At 40.7% G+C, this 20,541-nt stretch overlaps 1 protein-coding gene across 3 annotated transcripts in view; it reads right to left on the bottom strand.

Moving 5' to 3' along the window:
• Positions 1 to 20,541, bottom strand: part of AMBRA1 (autophagy and beclin 1 regulator 1) — a 116,786-nt gene that overhangs the window by 19,312 nt on the left and 76,933 nt on the right. For all 3 annotated transcript variants that reach the window (XM_041459959.1, XM_041459958.1, XM_041459957.1), the window contains one exon: positions 8,778 to 8,917. In XM_041459959.1, the coding sequence (XP_041315893.1) occupies positions 8,778 to 8,917 (140 nt within the window). The remainder of the gene's footprint in view (positions 1 to 8,777; positions 8,918 to 20,541) is intronic.

Raw genomic sequence — 20,541 nt, forward strand, 5'->3', positions numbered from 1 at the left:
AGCTCCAGAACCAAGATCTTTGTTTGGTCAAATCTCAATGAGATCCAGGGCAAGCAAAGTTTTATATTTTTAATCTCAGCAGCTTTGAAATTATCCAATTAAAAAGTATTCTGTTTAGCATACAGGAGAAACTCCTCCAAAAAAAAAATGAAAAAAGGAAAAAAAATCATCAAGAACCCAAAATTGCAATCCTTACTCCAACTACTCACAGTTTGTAGACATGAAATTAAGACCATTTGCAGACAGATTTAAAATAGGGAAAGAAAATGGAAAAAAAGAAAAGGTTGTTTTATTTGCTAGCTGGATTCATTAGCAGAGTCCTGCCGGAAAAAACAGGCATAAGGGACACCAAATAAAACTCCACAAATAATATGGATTAAAAACTGGAAAATTAAAGAAAATCTTATTGGAAAGCCAAGGAAGTAAACAAGTGAACAAGGATGGTCTCGTATAGATCCATGGAGGAAAAAAAAGGTTATAAGACAGCCGGAGAGCTCGTGCTGCAAGAGAGGGAAAAGACATTCTAAAAATAAACATGAGGAAAATGGCATTAGAATGAAAAAAGGACTATTCGTTTGTGAGGCTAACGACAAAAATCAATGATGTTTCAAAGTGGACAAGATATTGAACTCTCTTCTCTGAAGTCTCCAAGGGTGCTTGTGTAATTAGGGAATAAGAAATATGCCAGACATAGCAGGTAGCTGCACTAATTTCAAATTTTTTTTTTTAAAAGTTAACTTTTTTGACTCACTTGCACCTGTTTTTAATATGTTACAAAAAAAAGAGGAAATTACAAAAGGGCAAAAAAGTCAACTTAGCAGCAGTCTTCAAAAAGAAAGCCATACTTAAAACTATTATTGTCTTCCAAGTGTAACTTTTATCCTTAAAGAGAGTAATATAACAAATAGAAAAAAGAAGATATATTGAAACAATGAAAGAGTGAGCCACATTCAGCAGGCAGTTAGTAAAATAATTGCTTGCATGAAATTTAACTGCTTTTAAAGACAGAATTAGAAAAAAGTACAGGAAGAAAAGGTGGCAGGTGTGATCTGAATAGATGTAAATGAAGCATTTGGTAATTGGTTTTACAGCACGTGGCTGTGCTCTTACAAAGAGTGCTACTGAAACTGAGAACTAGTTAGGACCTGCAGATGACCAGTGATGCAAAACACAAACTGGTAAATACCAGGCTATGATTTCTTAACACAGAGCTCTGTAACAAGTTCCCTTTTTCATGGTGGAAAATAAATGTCACTAAGGAGTCAGTCCTACAGTACATCTTGAAGAACTGGGTGAGGGAAATGAACTTGCTAGTAACTGAAGACTTCAGCAGCTTTCAGAATTTATCTTTAGGAATCATAGATATATTTAAGTGGAATTTTATGAGGGCGACTTTCACTTAATGCCATCAGTCATCCTGGATATCCCATTCACATACAAAAAGGGAAAAAAGACTAAAAAATGGTATCAGAATGGAAATACTGTTTCAAGCCTCCACATTAGCACTCTACTTCTGCAACTACAATGACCAAGCCTCTTGGCACTGAGGTTACCTAGGCTTCCCTGCAGAATTTGGAAATAATTAATTTTTTTCTTAAATGCAAGAATGACAAAATCCAAATGTTCGCTTGCAGGATGCATCTATAGTGCAAAATGGGCCACCTTTCCTCCTTTTATCAATCAAAAGCATATTTTATCCTAATTTAGACAATTCAATGTATCTTGTGGTTAACAGGCAGCAGAAGTCCAGGACACGCATTCATCTCCTTGTTAAAGACCCCGTGCAGATGCTGCCTTTCAAAAGGCCATTTGCTGGGAGGACTCAGACATAAATAATATTTCCAGCTACCCCAGTTAACAGTTGTGAGAACATTTCCTATGCAGGGCTGCTAACATCCCTTGGTTACACATGAAGGAAGACAGTTCCTCCTTCTGTCTCCTTGTTTACTCCATCCTCCAGAAGCTATTCTTAAAAGGCAAGGGATGTAGCTTATGCTGCTGAGGGCATCATGGCTGGAGGCTGCAGAGCCTGAGGAATGGAGCCAGCTAGCAGGGAGACATGATGTGCCAGGCAGCTGCATAGATTACCATCTCTTTACCAATGCTGATAACTAGATGTAGACACATTGTCCCCATCAGTAGATGGGAGGATATGCTATTCTCAGAGAAAAAAAAAAAAAAGATTGGCACAGACAGATAAATGCAGTGATTGCTTGCAAAGCATAGGAATTTATCATAAAGATAATTTTCCTGGAATCATTTCATGTTAGAAACAGATCTCACTCCAAAGAATTAAAATGCACACTGAATAGCACTGAATGAGTTTGAGACTCTCCACACCTACTTCCCAATGAGAGAAATCTAAGGAATGCTGCCTCTGAACCAGATGCATCCTTAGGGGTATATTCCATTATCAGAAGCTCTGACTGCTGAAGAAATCCTTCTTCTCTTCTGGATGCCTGCATTAAAAAACTAGCCTTAGACAAGGTGTTTCAAGAGCTTGACATTTTTTCAGAACAGTGAGGTTTCTGGAACAGTATTTGTAAAAGCATGTGAGCACTGAGTCCTTCCAGAACCTGCTTCTGAGCACAGGGGAGAGGACACTCAAGATGAAACAACAAACAATTGATATTTGGATCCCCAGCCTTTTGCCCATGGTGTTCCTCCACAAGCAAAGACAGCAAAGGGCGGCATGCAGACTGCTCCTCATCACTTTTAGTCTTACCTGTTTATGTTTCACAAGACAGTTCATGTTTGAGATGCCCCACCAGCGATGTTTCTGATAGGGAAAGCTCTTGTTGGGATGTGACAGGATAGGAAAGGTTGTGGGCATTAAGAATCAAATTCCTTTTTAATTCAGTAGAGGTGTTTCTGCCATACAAGACAGACACCGAGGATTTAATTCCATGATGCAAATCCAAAGATTGAGAAACTGAATCAAACCTTGAAGTATGCAGAGTCAAGAGAGATTTACTGAAGCTTATTACTGGCCACAGTTACAAAGGATTTCAGGTAGAATGTAGCAAGAGAAAAACATCTTTAGGAGGCTAAAAAAGCACTAGCAGCCATGCAGAAAAGTCAGTGTGCAGCAGGACAACAGAGGAGTAGGGGAATTCACACTGCTGTGTCACTTCCTGTGATAGACCTCCAGGCCACAGTTGAGTAGTACACAGTAGTTCACTTCACTTCCTAAATGGAGCACACTGCCTCACATGGTATGCCTAAAGGGATTCCTGTTTATATCTGACATGGCTCTTCCACTGAAGAATATCAGTGTTATCAATTTAATGTCTTGATTTAGCTCGTGGTGCCCACCCTTGAAAACATGGCAGCCTAAGAGCCTTTCAATACCACACTTTTGGACTGAACACAAATTAATCATAAATCCAAAAAGCACAGATTACCACGTGTTAATCTGAGCCATGTGGAAGCAGACAGCAGACTCATGATCTAATGGGTATGCAAGTCTACCAGTTTGCAACCTTGACAAGAGTGAACTACAAGACCCTCGGAAAAGAAAAAGGCTGTCACAGCCTCATAAAGACTGCAACCTGTTTCCAAGCCACATCTGAGCCAACACTCTTTTATCAGCAGGATTTGCCTGTGAACCACAGATCTGAATCCTCCTGCTCCAGCTCCAAGATCAGACCTGTGAACAGTAAATAGTTTCTCCTGTTGGTCACTTGCAGAGGAAGTTATTTCTAAAATCTGGGTTCCTGTTGCACAGGAATCCAGTCCCCTGAATTCTTTCACATAGACCATTCCTCAAAGACTTACGCTCAGAAGGAAAAATACACAAAGTTTTTAACAGGTCACACAGACCTGCTCTCACCTCCCTGGAGCACAGCAGCTCTGAGAGCCAACTTGTCAACGGCTATTAAGATGGGAACCTGGGGTTTAAAATACCAAAACCTGCCTCATGGCTCAGCAGCTCAGTCTCACCCTCAGTCACAAGTATTCAAGTCATATACTTGTCTCTGCAAGCTGAGATGCATTTCCAAACAGCTGAATCTTTTGCATCCACCCAACAAATGTACAGACTATTGCAGAAATCACCTGGTTGCCACCTTCCTCTAACTTGCAGTCACAACCTAGTCATAGTTAATTTGTGCCTCTTTGCTCTCTAATAAAAAACATGCATATATATATATATCTAAACTGCTAGGCCCATTATCCCAGTGGGGTATGCAGCCAGGTGGCAGTACTCACCGGGATGACAGCTGAAATATCTTCATTTATATAGGTGTCGGAATAGTCAAGCATGGATTCACCAAAGGGAAACAGACCACCCTTAGCCAACCTGATTGCCTTCTACAATGGGAATACTGGTTACATAGATGAGGGAAGAGAAGTGGATGTTGTCTACCTTGACTTCAGCAAGCCTTGTAACACTGTCTCCCATGTTACCCTCATAGACAAATGGGACAGGCAGGATGGATGTGAGGATGAAGTAGTGGATTGAGGTGGCTGAATGACAGGTCTCAGAGGGTCATGATCTGCAGCACAGAGTCCAGTTGGAAGCCTGTAACTAGTGGTGTCCCTTAAGTGTTAATATTGGCCCAGTACTATTTAGTGCATTCATGAATGACTTAGATGAAGGGACAGATGCCTCCTCAGCAAGTTCAATGATAAGACAAAGCTGGGAGGGCCGATATCCTGGAGTGCTGGGCTGCCATTCAGAAGGACCTTGACAGGAACGAGAGATGGGCAGAGAAGTACTGACTGAAATCTAAAAAAGGCATGTGCAGATCCTGAACCTGGGAACCTGCACCAATACAGGCTGAGGGCTGATCTGCTGGAATGCAGCTCGGTGGAGAAGCACATAGGGGTCCTGGTGGACAAACTGTCCATGAGCCAGCAGTGCCCTTGTAGCCAAGAAAGCCAATGGAATCCTGGGGTGTATTAGAAAGAGCTTTAGTAACTCTTTGACAGGTCAAGGGAGGTGACTGTGCCCCTTTACCCAGCCCTGGTGAGGCCATTATCAGGAGCACTGTGTCCAGTTCTGGACTTATCAGGACAAGAGAGACATGGAGCTCCTGGGGCAGGTCCAGTGGAGGGCTACACTGATGACTAGGGGACTGAAGAAAGGGTGTCAAGAGGATGAAGCCAGGCTCTTCTTGATAGTGCTGACCAACAAGCAATGGGCAGAAACTGGAACACAAAGTTCCACCAAAACAAGAGGAAAGACTTCTTTACTGTCCAGGTGACTGAGCACTGGAACAAGTTGGATATTTATGGAAGGCTATATAACCCCCTCCTAATCATTCCTTTTTAGCCCTGATTTCCTTTTTAGACTCCACAATGCAGGTTTTCTTAGATAAAATGTTCCCCTGATCCCATTATCAAGCGCTCTATGCTACTGTGCAAGTTAAAAGGCAAATTTTAAACCATTCCAGCTTATATATCTAGCTTATTCTACACCCATATTAATATTTTGCCACCTCTGCTGTTAAGCATCTTGTATCTCATCCTAGAACAAATTTTTTTCTTACAGCCTCAGGTATTGATGGCTTAATCACCTACAATCAACCAAAACCTCAGGTCTTTCTCCTCCTCCGTCATTTTATCTACTGAACTCAGTGTAATTAGTCACTAAGTGCACTTTGTACTGTTAAGTTTTCATTTCTATAGCTCCAGTCACTTTAACAGCAATCCGATTCCTTTGCAATACTTTGATTTTTCTCTGCAATGACAAAGCTAATGTCACATCCTCAGCGAATTTATTCAGTGCACCCTTACCAGCCATTAGTGTAAACAGTATTAATCAACCAGTTCCAGAACTGTTTATTTAAAGAAGCCAAATGACCCTTTTTTTGCAGAGTCCAGATGTCAATAATGCTGTATTCTTTCCTTTAGCCTTTGGGATTTCACCCACTCTTTACCTGATCTTGTTCTAATTCTTTAAAAATTAACCAGATTTATTATAGTTCCAATATAGGAACTGCCTTACTAAACCACAGATATGTTAGACTTAGAGCAAATCCCTGGCTGACCCTTTAATTAGAAATAAAACCATAAAATTCTCAAGGACAGGTACACAACCTACTGTACTCCACTTCAGGCAAATCACAGTGCATTTGATCCCACTTTCCATCGTTTTTACTTTACGTACCTTCAAAATGTACCCTATAAATTTGTATACTGAGATTACAATAATGGACTGACAACATAATATGACCTTGCCATTTCAATTTTTAAGCAGTGCTTCTTTTGAACACTGGGACTACTTGCATAGCATCTCATCACAAGTCCATGGAGCTTCAAGTTAGGCCTTTTTTTGGTCAGCTTGTACTTCCAGTCTATTCATTTACATCCTCTGCTTGAGGAACAGCTGCTATTTCAATCTGTTTATATGACTCCTATAGTACTTGGATCAAATGCCTCCATTGCATATGGGAATTAAGACCCAGGGAATTATAATAATCTCTGTTGTTTGCTACTGACCACAGTTTTCTTTGCCAAATTAGAACAGTGGGGGGGTTTCAGTAGAACAACGTTTTCCTGCTGTTTGCTAGACTATCCTCCATATAGTTGTACTCTATCAATTGCTGAGTCCTGCATTTAGTATTTGTCTTCCACCGTATTACTGTGTATGGAAACCACACAAGTATTTTTCATTTTCTCCCCCAATTCTCAAGTTAAAGCAAATACACATACCAATCTCAAACAATGGTTATTAATCCAGGAACTACTGAGATGGCATTGACATGTCAGGATTTTTCCTTTCTCTAAGGGTCTGTCAAGTAGATCTGGAACAGACACCACAGCTGCAAGCCACTTCTACTCTGATAGAGCCCCACTCACCTTTGTGCTCTTATGTTAGTGCCTCAATGCAAATTATACAGTTCAGTGAGTATCTACACCTTCATGCTGAGGTTTACAAGTCACTCTTGACTCTTTTTGGTCTATAAAATGGTGCAACTGAGAACAGAACACATCAGGTGTCCTGCTCCAGAAAGAACCCACCAGTCCCTGTGATGCTTACAATTATCACCAGAAGCAACAATCACTCCAATTCACTAGCAGGAAACCTGCTGAAGCATTTTTGTCAACCCCCCCAATAAATCTTCCACCTAATACAGCTATCTTGTTTCATGTTCACATACAAAACACCTATTTTTGTTGGAATAGTGCATAATTAACACAGTGAGCTAAGAAGGTTGTACACAGATGTGGCAGAGGGCTGATTGTGCTTCCATAACATACCATAAGAGTGTTCATATTGACTCTTTAATTAGTGAGGTGCCAAGAAGAGACATGCCACTCAGCTTTGGGGTATACTGCGAGCACTGGAGTGGAAATGTAATGTGGGGTGTGTAAAGCCAGGACAGCCAGATCAAGCTTGACTCTGCAGCATTCAGCCAAAGAATCTACCCTCAGGGAGACTTCCATCCAAGTTCATCTCATGAACCATAATCAGCAAACTAAATCTTAACCATTTTTCTATACCGAAAATAACTTAAATATTCTCAAGTTCAAGAAAAGAACCATTATTCTTGAATAATTCTGCTTAGAAAATACAGCAACTTTCTTAAAGAAAGCCACTTATACTGAAAGAGAGTGATTAGACCTTATTCCGTAATAGTATCTTATAGAACTTCATGTATAAATAAGGTCTTGATGAAAGATTATGTTCAAGAGAACAAGAGGGCTGTTTGAAAAGCACTGCCATTCTGTACTACCAAATCTGGTCCAATCTGAATTCCAACCACAGACTTCACCAGAAGGCTGTGCTGAATTAGTCACCGTTACAATTGTATATATTTATTCTGATTTCAGGTAGTGATTCTAAACGGACAATATGACTCTCCTCAAGCACCACATGCCTGATGTCATGGCACAACAGATGGAGTCCACATGCATGGGGTACGATCACCAGCAGTGCTTTAAGTTTCTAGCTGCCAGCTTTTAAATTCCAAGGAACTTCAACATGTGAAGCACAACCCAAAAGAAGACGAAGGTAGTTTACTACCGGGAAATACCTGAAGCAGAGAAACTCCTGAAGTGTCCCTGCAGCATAAAAGAAATATGGTCCCAAAAGAACACTTGGACAACACAATGGAAAGAAGGGTTTGAACAAAGTAGGATGCAGACACTCCCCAAGAACACTGAAAGCAATCTGTGTCACTGTCATCATCTGTGTTACACCACAACTGAACTAGCTTGTGTTGAACTGTAAGCTTACAAAGGGGTGGTTACACCTTTCACAGCTCTATACAAATTAAAGAGAACTGAAATGTACACGTCACACCACTGGACTTCAAGTGAGGACACCAAAATAATTCACTGGCTTGCTCATAATCATGACAAAAATCTTTGCAGTTCATAGAATCTTTTGCTTGAATACTGCAAAAAGTACTTGATAATTCTAGGTCAGCAACTTTCAACTTGGTTGGTGGTCTTCAAGAAGTCCTTGAAAGCTGAGGAAAGCAAGCGTATTACTAACTCAAATTTCCTGTCAGTGTAAACTTTCAGAAATCTGTAAATCCACAGATGTTGGAAGACACTGTACTAGTCATATAAGAAATAAAGGATTCAGAAATCCTAGCAGAACATGGGAAATAACATGAGCTAATGAGATTCACTTCACTCTCCGAAGTTTACCATCAGCAAAACAAATACCGATTGTAAGAGACTCAGGTAAACACATTGGCAGTCCCAAAGAAGTATGGCACTGGGGTTTTTGGATGCCTCAAGCACAAGAAAAGCCATGTTATCCCCACTACCCTGAGAACAGAATGGCTAAAGCAGTCATAGCTCTAATGGAAAGCACTTACTCTGGTCGGCAAATCACCAGGTCCCCTTTGTTGGTGCCATATGCCAATCCCAGGCCCGGCTCAGGCAGCCAGCGAGCAGAGTTTATGCTGACGTGTCTCCTCTGGTCGGCAGGCATTGGGTACAGAACGTTGAAAACTCTCTGGAACAACAACAGGAGATTACTTGACAGGACAACACAAGGCAGGAGAGCCAAGGAAGTTCAAACAAATTTCCCCACAGCAGCACAGGTGGCCATAGAGATATGTCACTTTACAGGATTGCAAGCAACCACTTAATCAGCAGTGAGAGTAAGCAGCTGCTAGAAATGCACATACATGTGCCCTTAGATCTTTAATAGGCTGACTGGCACACAGCTGTGAAGCATCCAGCAACCCAAACTGGGTATACTGACAAGAATCCATTTAGCCCAAAAATATGACACATGGATATCATAAAAACAAAGGCATAGGAACTTGAAAAAGCAGTAATAATAAGTTTGGCTACTTAGAATAGAGGGACAAGATGGTTCAGTGTACTGGGCTATTAAAGTATCAGGACTTTGGGAGGGTAGGATTGAAGACTGCATTTACAAGACCAAAACATTAAGAGAATTTCTTCAAAAATTTAGTTAGTACACTGTCATCACTGCAACTAACAGACTTTGAATCTGGATTTCCAACGGGATAAATCCAAGTGAAAGACAGGTTTTCACTATATTTTCTAGTGGGCAAGCATCCAACCTTCACAAAACTTTTCCTTCAGACTCCACAGAATAGGGGATGGTGGTGAACCAGTGAGCAGGGAAGGGAATGGTGTTATGCTGGAACAACAGGATGAATGTTGATGGGAATGCACATCAACCACTACTGCACTGCTGAGGTGACTTGAAGTAAATTATTAGAAGCCATTCGGATGGTACTTATCAGTTATCATAACAAACTGGGGCCATTTTACTCTGCAGCTCTGTTGCCCACTGCATATCTTGTCTGTTTGACAATTTAACTTGAGAAGCATGAGTCAGGGATTACTTAACTATGTGCCCTCCAATAGCTAGTACCCAGAACCTTCATCCTGAGCATCCTCTATGCACACAAAGCAAGTCAGAGCAAAACAATATAGCTACATTATTTCCCATCACCAGTAACAAATTTAAGTGCTCCTCTGAGGAGGTCACATTAGACAAGAAAAAAGGATTTCTCTGTATGGCAGAAGCTGGCCACTCTTTGCCTTGGCTGTCACTCAGCAGTTAGTGTATTCAGAGAAGCTCAACATTTGGGCAGAAGGAACAGGTCTTTAGGGGTTTAGCTATGTCTTACCATTCTCTATCATGTCAGTCCCATTCCCCTGCCCTGCCTTGCTTGCTGGGGCAGCAGGGAGGGAAGGCCAAGAGGAGAAATAGAAGAGGGGGAATCAGCTGTACAATGGTTAACACCTATTACTATGGAGATTAGGGTGCACTTTCAGATGGGAAGATTTGATTTGGAGGAGGAAGGAGGGGAAATGGAGGGGTCTGCCAGAACCAGGAGCATAAATTCATAAAATAAGCATTCTGAATCTCTCAAGACTGCAAGGGTCTTCCATTATATCCTTCTTTGGCAAGTCAGAAGCAGTCAGTTTCTCTTCTACTGAGAATGGCATTGTCACATCTCAGGAAGCCACCACCTTCCTGGGCTAGCAGCAAGCTCTCCCAACTGGCAGGTCAGCTTGCACAGCTGTTCTCCCACATGCTCCATAACCAGCCACACCAAGGCAGGAGACTTGCTGGCTACAGCTGAGCTTTACTGCTTTTACTGCTTTGCAGTAAACAGCACCCCATGGAAAATGCTCCTACAAGGACATGAGTCTGCTTTTGACAACCTGCAAGTGCTGGCTGAGGGCTGAATCTCAAAGACAAGATAGCTTTAAAATTCTGCATCAGAATAGTTGCTTCATCATTCCACTCCATTCAATTCTAAACAGCTTGTCATGCTGAAGAGCTCCCCTCCCCTGCTGCTTCCCACTCCCACGCTAATGGGACAACTCCATGCAGTGTTAAGGGTGATGACATCCGTGCGTGTGGTAATTAGTACATAAAAAGAGAAAGCAGCTGTACTGGCATAATCACCACTCGCAGCAGTAACCAGGACCCAGCTAATCAATCTGATGCAGTCATACAGACTGTCTGTTGCAATTGCATCCATTAACAAGACCCCCTACTCTATACACAGAGTGGAAAAAAAATTTAAGTTCCTTCAATATCAGCAGGTCCTTCTCTTCAAAGAAGGTCAGAACTCTGCCAGGAAGCATTATTTGCCATAGATCACAGCTAATTCCTTTTGGATTTTTTTTTGTCTTTTTGTTTTGATTGTTAAAGCTTATAAAAAGTTACTGAGATATTTCAACCAAAGTAGCCAGCCTGAAAACATACCACAGACTGACCACACCTCTTTGCTGTGGATTGTTTGGGCTTTGTAATTCTGAACTTCCAGGAAAAACTCTCAGGTTACTACAGGAATCCTACATAAACACAACTCTCCAGCTTCTAGGTCAAGTGATTGCTGCCAACCCTCAAACTCTTAAAATTAACAATACAAAGTTGATAATTCAAGAGTTTCTTTTCATTAGGGCTGGTCCACAGATTAATTGCAGGCCATGTGGAACAGCCATGTTGATGGCCAAGGGTTCAGGAATCAGTTTAGAAACACTGTTGTAGAAGTGCAGTGATTGATCTTTAAAGGTGCCCCCCATACTCAGAGTTTCCAGAGAGTTTATTTTTAACAGCGCAGCACTTTCAGTTACCAGGTATCACATTGTACCACACGTTACCAGCCCATTATCACCATCAGCAGACACAGAAAGCTTCCATGCTCTTCACCATAACCAACATCAAACTTGCTCTTAGCATCCCTATACTACCAATTCAATAATACGTGGCAACACCATTAGACATGGCAATTCAGCATTTTACAAAGTTGCCAGCTGCCTTTATGTCCAGATGCTGTTCTGAAATAGTTTTGAATGGTATGTTTCTCTAACAACAAACACTGTGAAATCTGAGGAGTGTGAGCTTCAGAACATACCTATGGAGGTTTAAGCCCTAGCAGGTAACACAAGTATAGCACGCTGTTCTGTTCTTGCAACAACAACTTAATCATTTCAGTACACATGGCAGGTCCTACTCCTTCCCTTTATGGTCCCATGATCCAGCCTGAATTACACAGAGCATTTGGTTGACCTGCAGTTATGTTTGTAGAAAACTCTGTCTCTGGTGATCTCTCCACACTCTGTCGGGGATTCCAGCAGTCTTCTGTCATTTCAAGGAATCCACCTCTCCTTGAGTTCAGGGCATGTCAGAAAGGTAAAAAGTCTTCGTCTAAAAAAACCACAACTGTCTAGGTAGCTAAACTTCCACACAGAAGGCGATTTGTACCAAGGGAAAGCAAGACTCACTAAAGACACAAGTTGGTTGCTTCCATTTTACATTCCTTTAATCATAAAGTACGGGTCAAGATTTGCTTGATTTTTGGCTGCACTTTTCTATTTCCAAAAACTGTACTAGAAGCAACAACTTATCTCTCTGGTGTGCCCTTTCCATCCTCACTCAACAGGAGTGGGCATGTACATCATGCACTGAACTTTCTAAAGCTGCTTTCATTGCTTCATAGCCACAGGAAAAGACGGCTCAAAGAAAGCAGGGCTATAAGGCATGAAGATAAGGAAAAAACAGGCCCTCAAATTATTCAAAGAACAAGCTGCATTTGGAGTGCAAAGGCCACCTCAAGCCCACTGTTGCCGCTTCCCCTTCAACTTATCACTGCTGTCAAACCAGTAGTCACAGCCACTAACTTAGGTATTTACTTATGGCAGAGTGCCAGGAGAGGCTGCATGACAATCAACAGCCTCAAGGAATCTTTCTCAATGATCTCTTCCTCAATGTCAAGCTGACAGGCCCAGGGCACAACACATAAGCATACAGCTAGTCAGTTAATTTATACCTGCCCTGGAGAGGTAAGAAAACTTTTTGCGAAAAGTCTCTGCTACATCCTCATTATTAAGCTAGTCCTTCTGTCTTACCCTCCCATTCTGTACTAGGGAAGTTGCTGCTTTTTAATAACACCCTTCAAATTCCCCCTTTCCCCCCCATTTCTGGGACGTGCCAACTCCAAAAAGCTGGACAGGGCAATCGCCAGGATCCTGTCAGTCATCAAAGCAGCAGTAGGCTGCCCCAAGTCTGTGCTTGGTTGGCCAGTTGGCCACGGTGCTGCACTGACCTGATCCAAGCAGCACTGTGCCTGGCCAAAGCAGAGAGGCAAGGCATCATTGCACTGCCACCTCTTTGCTCAAGGCCTTCCCACCTCTAAGGAGAGCAATGAAAAGCAGGGGAGTGCTGAACACTACTTGTTATCAGAGTGAGACCTTTCTTCTCTCTGGCACTCAAGAAAGAACAAACATGTTTTGAAACTGGAGAAGAGAAAGTTTTGGCACAAGCAGTAGGAAAACTCAGCAGGAACTCTTGCTTTTTATCTTTTTTTAATTCAATAGAGACACTTCTGCTCTCAACTAGATGTATCTGCCTTCGAGATGCCAATAAATTTCAAGCCATTACCTTTGTTTAGGCTAAGCAGTAAGCTGGCTATCAGATCAGCCTTGATAAGGACTGCTGGGGGGGGTGGGGGTGCAGCTGTTGTCTCCTTTACATGGGGAAATCCTGCCACCCTGAAGTACATAAGGCAGGTTTTTAAATCACAAAAAAAGCCTAAACCATAAATATGAATTTTCAACTGAACTACACTGTCACCAAAGGCTGAGTGACAATGAAAACACACAGGGAAAGAAATATCTGATGTGTTAAACGCTACAGAAACCTCTTGGAGGACTGGTAAAATACACAGTATTGCAGCTACTCTGACCTCGGTTGCCTAGGAAGAGCTTCAGGAAGAACCATTTCTCTCTGCTGGATGAGTATAACTGTAATGGCAGCCAATAAAATGTACTTCTCACCCCCACAGATGCAAAGTTTGTACTGGTAAACAAAGTGCTCTTCATATGAGTACAGGTTATACTACTGATGCAGCCCTAAAATCACAGCCAATCCACAGCACTGTATTAAGTTCACTGAAAGTACATCTCCAAGCAAGGCCTACATACAGTCTGAAACTACTCAAAGAGCATTAAAACAAATGCAGAAAATTATGAACTCCAAGTGAATTTGCCAGAGCAGCAGATAAGATGCAGTGAGAGCATGAAGGCATAAGCAGAGCAAGTTTGACTTATTTTTTTTTTTATTGCAAGCTTTTCAAGAGAGCATTAAAATCAATTATCTTTTTTTTGCCTCCTCCTAATACTGTGTTACCACTGAAAGATCTTACCTGACATTTTTATAATGCAAACATGTTAACTAGCTTACCTCTGACACCAAGGTATCATGTAAGTTTCTATAAAGCATCTACCACTGCACTGAATACACCACATGTCCTTGGCCAGTAGGCCTGCATCACTGACTTGTACTATGCAGTCAATTAGTTTGTGTTTTTTGAAGGCCCAGAAGTATAATAAGAAAAAGACATTCTAACCTGATCTCCTTAATAAATAGCACGATATTTTTGCTTACATTTTTTACTTTGCCACCTACTAATGAATTTCACAAAATATGATGAAATTCAGGTTTAAAACTTGCACTGTCACAAACTCCAGAACCCTCTACAGCAAAATTCAAGCCTAGCTTGTCTAAAGCAGAGCAAAGCAAAGCAAAACAAACACTCCTTGGGATAACTGACTGATTGCTCAATACATTTCTTCATAAGACAATGTATACCAGCATTTTGAAACATAGCAAGTCTCCCTTTTGTTTGGAAGGAGTCTCTGTGCCTACATGGAGATACAAAGAAAAAGGCACCTATTTCCCATGATGAGATAGGGGAAAAGATTTGCTTTCTTGCTCCCAGTCTCTCCCTATTAGGCAGGTTGGCCTATGCTGCTCAACTCCTCCCCCACAGCTGATTCCTGCTAACAACATACACATCTTTCCAACAGACCTTCTCCGTTAAAATGGAAGAAGTGAAAAATAATGCACTTATCTTTTCGGATTTGTCAGTCCTATCCTCAAATGGATTTTATCATCCAGTGCTCGGCACAAATAAAATTTCTTTCAACTCCATTTATCTTCCTCAGATGCAATAGGATTATATATAAAATTTTTCTTCAGTCTTTACCAATATAACAAACCTCTTTCTGCCTTTTTCTGCACCTGTTGTCCATGCAGAAAATCCTAGCTTTGCTTTCTGAGCCACAGCAAATTAAATGACAACTCTTAATTTTCAACAACTGAAACCTTAACTGTGGATAGCTGATCCAATTCCTAAAACAGGCCAGCACCAGAAAATCCTGTTGGATGGATTGCGAAAGTTTCTGCAAACATAAAAGATTGTTGGTTCTTCCTGATCCTGGTTGATCACATAATTTATTGCTGATATTTCAAATTCAGAGAAGTCTCATTAAAGCACACCTAATCCTTCCTTTCTTTAGGTGATTTCTTTGCATTATCAGCTGGTACTTTATTTCACAAGCCTGCCATGCAACTACTACATTTAAAATTAATGGGAACAAGGTCTTATGAAGAAATGGATCATCTTGGGTAACAAAGCTCTCACTCAGGAAAATAACACACTTGCAGTGAAGTGGCTCATTATTTTACTACCTGTCTTTCAAAGGCTGTAAAACCAGGGTGATAGCTCCAAAAACCCCCTTAGGGGACTGGTCCAAACTGGGACCTGAAACCTAGGGTTGAGTAAGCAAGAAATTGTTGAACAAAACAATTATCTTTTCATTTGCACGTGCTGATGGTTGGAAGAGATGAAAGGAGGGAAACAGGAATGCCAAAGGGATTAGAGTGACAGATACATGTGTATGTATATTCAGCACAGATGCACAAACAAACTGAACTGTGCAAACAGGACTGAATCCCACTGCTACTCTCTCTCCAAAATCACCAACAGCTCTCAATGCTGCATCAATCTAACAGAGATACGGTCATTTCTCTGGCAAAAGGAATGGCAACCTTTTTTTATTTTTGCCCTTAACTCAGACTGCAAAGCAAAACCAGTATCTGTGAATTCCTCATTAAATGTCATGCTGAGACTGTAACAGCAACATCTACAATATGTTAAAAATCCAATGACAAGAGCAAAGGATTTGCACACAGCTGCCATTCCACTCTGTTCTCCGTCTGCTGAGCCTCAGTGGAATGGCATACAAGATCAAATGTCAACAATATGTTGATGACAGAGCTACATGCATCCTCATCTATATGAAAAGAGGCTGACATCCAGCTGCCTACATGTCTGGAAGGAATAAATACAAGAGGCAAGAGTTGGTTCAAATTTAATTCAATGAAGATTGTAGGAAGAAGTACTGGAAAAAGTTTTTGTGAAATAGCAAACAGCAATTTCTTCTCAGCCCATGCCCAGTTCAACACAAATTCGTAAGAATTCACTTTGGCTCCCTTCCAACTAAATGACTTGGGCAAGATGACTGCACATAAATAATCTCAGATGTAGAACCATGTTTGCTATAATTTCTTAAATCTAGTTAAAACTACGTACCAAACTGCACCAAAGCTAACAGCAGCTACTGTGGGGCAAATAGGCTCAAGGCCTTATCTGAACTGCAAGGGCTCTGCTCTCCAAACACTGGACCTCACATTAAATAAAATGTCTTGGCTCTCAGTTTCACGTCCCATTAAGTAAAAACATCCTGAAGAGAAGTCATTTGCTTTTTCTTCACACCAGTTTGCTAAAACGGACATGGCTCCCATGTTTAACCATCACATGAAATATTAACACAGTATCTTATGAAGGATTCTAATGAGTTTTTAGTTTCCTCTAAGCTCTGTCTTAGCAGACTTGAAGCAGACACAGCTGAATTGGTCAAGACAGCAATATATCTAACTCTTACAACATACCATTCCTGCATATTTCTGCATCCATACTCAAATGTGCACATCTGTGCAAATCTTCATGCCATCTGCACCCCCAACAGTGATGTTGAATACAGCTCTCTTTACTGTACCCTACATCAGCACAGCAGTGTTTACTAACATAGGTTTTGGATATGATCTGTTTTCCTAAAGACATCGGACAGAATCTGCCAATACACAGAATATATAAACTACTAGGTCTCAACCAGACAATTATGCTCCACCCTATTAAAAGGAGAGATTTCCCATTTCAGTCAAACAAGGATTCTGTTTCCATGTCCTCTTCCTGGTACCAACAAGTGTCTGGGACTTTGCATGGCCTTTCGAAAGGCTAAAAAACATCTATGTGGTTTGACTTCTGTCAAGAGTGAAAAATTTCTTTGGGCGGTAATTGGACGTATTATTTGCAGTTCTGTTTGGAGTCGTCAGAAGATCACCCTGTTGACCTGAAGATGTCAAATCTTCCTTAAAAGAAGACCCAAGACACCATGCCAACACATTCTTCAACAACACAGCAAGAGGCTGTACGCTATTCTTGTTCTCAGAAATATGTTAGTTCACATGAACTCTTTCACTGGAGGTAATGTGTTGCAGTAAGCCATCTCATATTCTCCTAACTAATTTTATTTTCACTTTACCAAGGTTTCTGATAAAACTAACTTGTGTTCCAGTAAAACAGATGTGCAGGGTATTTGCTTTCAGGATTAAAGCTTGGCTGCTTATGGCTGTAGGATCTATGCACAGCTCACCCAGAGAGTCAGTGAGTGAACTTTGCAGACCACACTGGATACATTTTACTGACACTTGCATGGAGCTCAGAGTGCAACAGCACTCAGGAAAACTGTGCATCTTTTCACTGTGCATTGTACTCATTAAGAGTTAATATGCTAGAACAAAAAAGCTTGGCTTTGTGCTAAAACTCTGCAAGTCTTTCTGTTTCAGGCCCTTCTTCCTGTGGTATTTGGAATGCTCCATCTGTTTACAATGGAAATGTACAAATACTCTGTTCCATCCAGGCTATTGACCGACCACTTAATCAGAATGTTTCCCAAATAGCAGCAGTCTTGTCAAGAACTAATTCTGGATCCCCACAGCCTGAATTTTTCCACATTCAAAGCAAGTGCAGCATTTGAGATGGGGACTGGTTAAGTCACTTTATCCCCACAAATTGTATGATTTGCTCGTCAGCTTCATGTCAATCAAATTTTTCTATCACCGACCTCACTTTTTGTATCCTCAGCTTTAAAGCTACTTTCAAGGTTTTATTTTAATTTGGATTCTAGTAATCATGTTTTGCTGGTATTTCCACATTATCTTCCTCTGTGTAGAATGAAAAACATTAAACATTGCAAGGGCATCAGCATTTGTGAATGCTAGAAATAAAACTATCTTCTGGCTGCCTTCCTCACTAGTACCCACTGCTATCAGATCCAGCGCAATATGATCCTTACTCTTGCCATGTTTCTAAGGACCTTCAGCTCCATACAAGATTCTAATTTCACGTTCTTCTAAGTCCTTTAACGTCCATATATGCTTGGAAGCACACAGAACTCAAAAATCACCCTAAACCGAACAGCTTGAAAACAGACATGCTTTATTTAGAAACAAATTCCACCTGTGTTTTCAAAACAGGCTACAAAACCTATCCTTACTCCACATTTGGAGTCCTGTCTCGAAGCTTTCTATCTCTGAAACTCAAATTGCAGACAATTCCCAGCATCACTGCTATCTGTACCACCCCCAAAGCAGATATTTGCTAAAAGCAATTCCTTCCCTGCTCTCTTCAGCTACAGATACATTTCACAGCTTTGCAAAAAAATCCCCCAAGAACACAAGCAATAAACACTTGATGTTCATGCATACCCCTCCTGTTAAAAGTCAACACTACTAGGAAGATTTTGTTTTTCAGACTGAAGTTTAAAAATTGTTCTTTAGCAGAGCCAGGTTTCCATTTGAAATGCTAATCAGGCCAATCTGAAGGGAGTGAGCAGAAAAAGCATAAACCTCTACCTCACAAGTACCACATTTGATGATAATTCATGACTTTATTTCTGAACAAAATTTGTAACTGCCAAACCACGACAGCCCTGACCTGTTGTGAACTCTACCCAATCTCTCTGAAATACTAGCAGCAAGATGCACACAGGCAATGTACACTTGTACAACAAAGGTGCTCCTTAGTACAATCCAAAACTGCTGTAGTTCTCAGCAAATTACATCATCAGCCAGTGGATTTCTAGTACAATTAAACGTATTAAAGTTTCATGTAATAAAATTAATTAATTGCATCTTCAAGCCTCTATTTCAACAGCAAGATGGAAGAAACTCTCCAAGCAATAGAAATCTGCATTCCATTGACTGCTAGTGAAGGATGTGGAAGAAGGGTTAATCTGAATCAGAAATAATCACTGGATTGCACTGGTCAGCAGTGGCTTGGAGGCCACGTTGCCAAGCCCTACTCTTACAGTTCACTGACTGCAAATCCAAAGCCAAGAGGGAGGCAGGAAGGAAGGCAGGCAGGCAGGCAGGAAGGCAGAAGAACTGTCAAACAACTTATGAGAATTCTCAAAGAATGTAATGTAGCATTTCTTTTGGGAGTTTTGGAGTAGGGTATAATTAAAATCTCCACAAAATATTGCTTCAAACGTGGCTCTGACTCATTTTTAATTAAGAGTTTGAGTAACAAGTGCTTTGTATTACAAGCTGTTGGCAGAGAGGCAACAAAAATGCTTTCTGATTCTCTCTAAGGTGCATATTAAATTAAAGAATACAGTTTCACCAGGTTTCCTAAACCTTTTTGTGCTGCATGCTGGCCAAGCTATAAACAGACTTTTACTCAACTGAATATGAATATATCAGCCATGGTAAGGACAGTGTGTTAAGAATATGATGAAGTTTCCTACTTAAAACTCTATTTTCATTTTGCATGCCTTGCAAAGTATTAAAAACTTATGAAGGAGTCTCACTGCAAAACTCAAGGCAGAAGAAATACCTGTGGTGGATGCACTGATTTTTACAACTAGACAGAGGAGCAGTATTAATGAAATTGACAGCTGTGTGCTTTCTAAGCTTGGTCCTATAGACTGCACAAAGACAACCAGCAGCACACCAAAATGTTGAAACAATACTCAACATGACTCAACAGGAAGGTTCTTTAACCAAATTAATTCAAACTGATCTAGCTGTGACCCTGTCACACATGCATAAAGCTCCAAGTCCAAAGCTGTCAGAAAGAAGATGCTTTTAACATCTTTAAACATGATTTGGAATAGGGGAAAACAGAAAAATAGTTAGCAAATCCTGCTAGACTGGATGTATTCTAAAACGTGGTGGAAAGGTTTTGGAAGCTATAAATACATGTGCAAGAAAGATGAAAAAAGCAACCTTTAGAATACATGCAATCCATCTGGAGAAAAAAAAAAATCCAGAACTACAGCAGATGAGAAAGACAGAAGTGCAGTGATGTGGAGCAAGTCTGAGAAGCAAGAGTGGGGAAAAAATGGTACAAAATTTTCAGTGCATCAAAACAGCAACCCCCCCCGAAACCTAATCCACCCCTCAATGGTTTCCAACTGCATAAATAAAAGCTGTTGTCCAAAAGGAAAAAAAATACCCTCTGTGGGATTCTGGTAAAACTGTGCTTATCACATTATATACATTTAAACACATGCCAGAAGGAGGGGAAAAAAGAAAAGAAAAAGAAAACAAAAAGAAAGAAAAAGAAAATAAGGGTTTTTTTGGAGAGAGTTCAAAAGAAAAAAGAAATGGAAGTTGGAAGATTAAATTACAAGAGAAGATTAAAGAATACAAAGCATTACTTCACTAAATGG

Source organism: Pyrgilauda ruficollis, unplaced genomic scaffold (assembly GCF_017590135.1).
Source record: "Pyrgilauda ruficollis isolate IOZ18807 unplaced genomic scaffold, ASM1759013v1 scaffold14, whole genome shotgun sequence".
Taxonomy (NCBI): domain Eukaryota; kingdom Metazoa; phylum Chordata; class Aves; order Passeriformes; family Passeridae; genus Pyrgilauda; species Pyrgilauda ruficollis.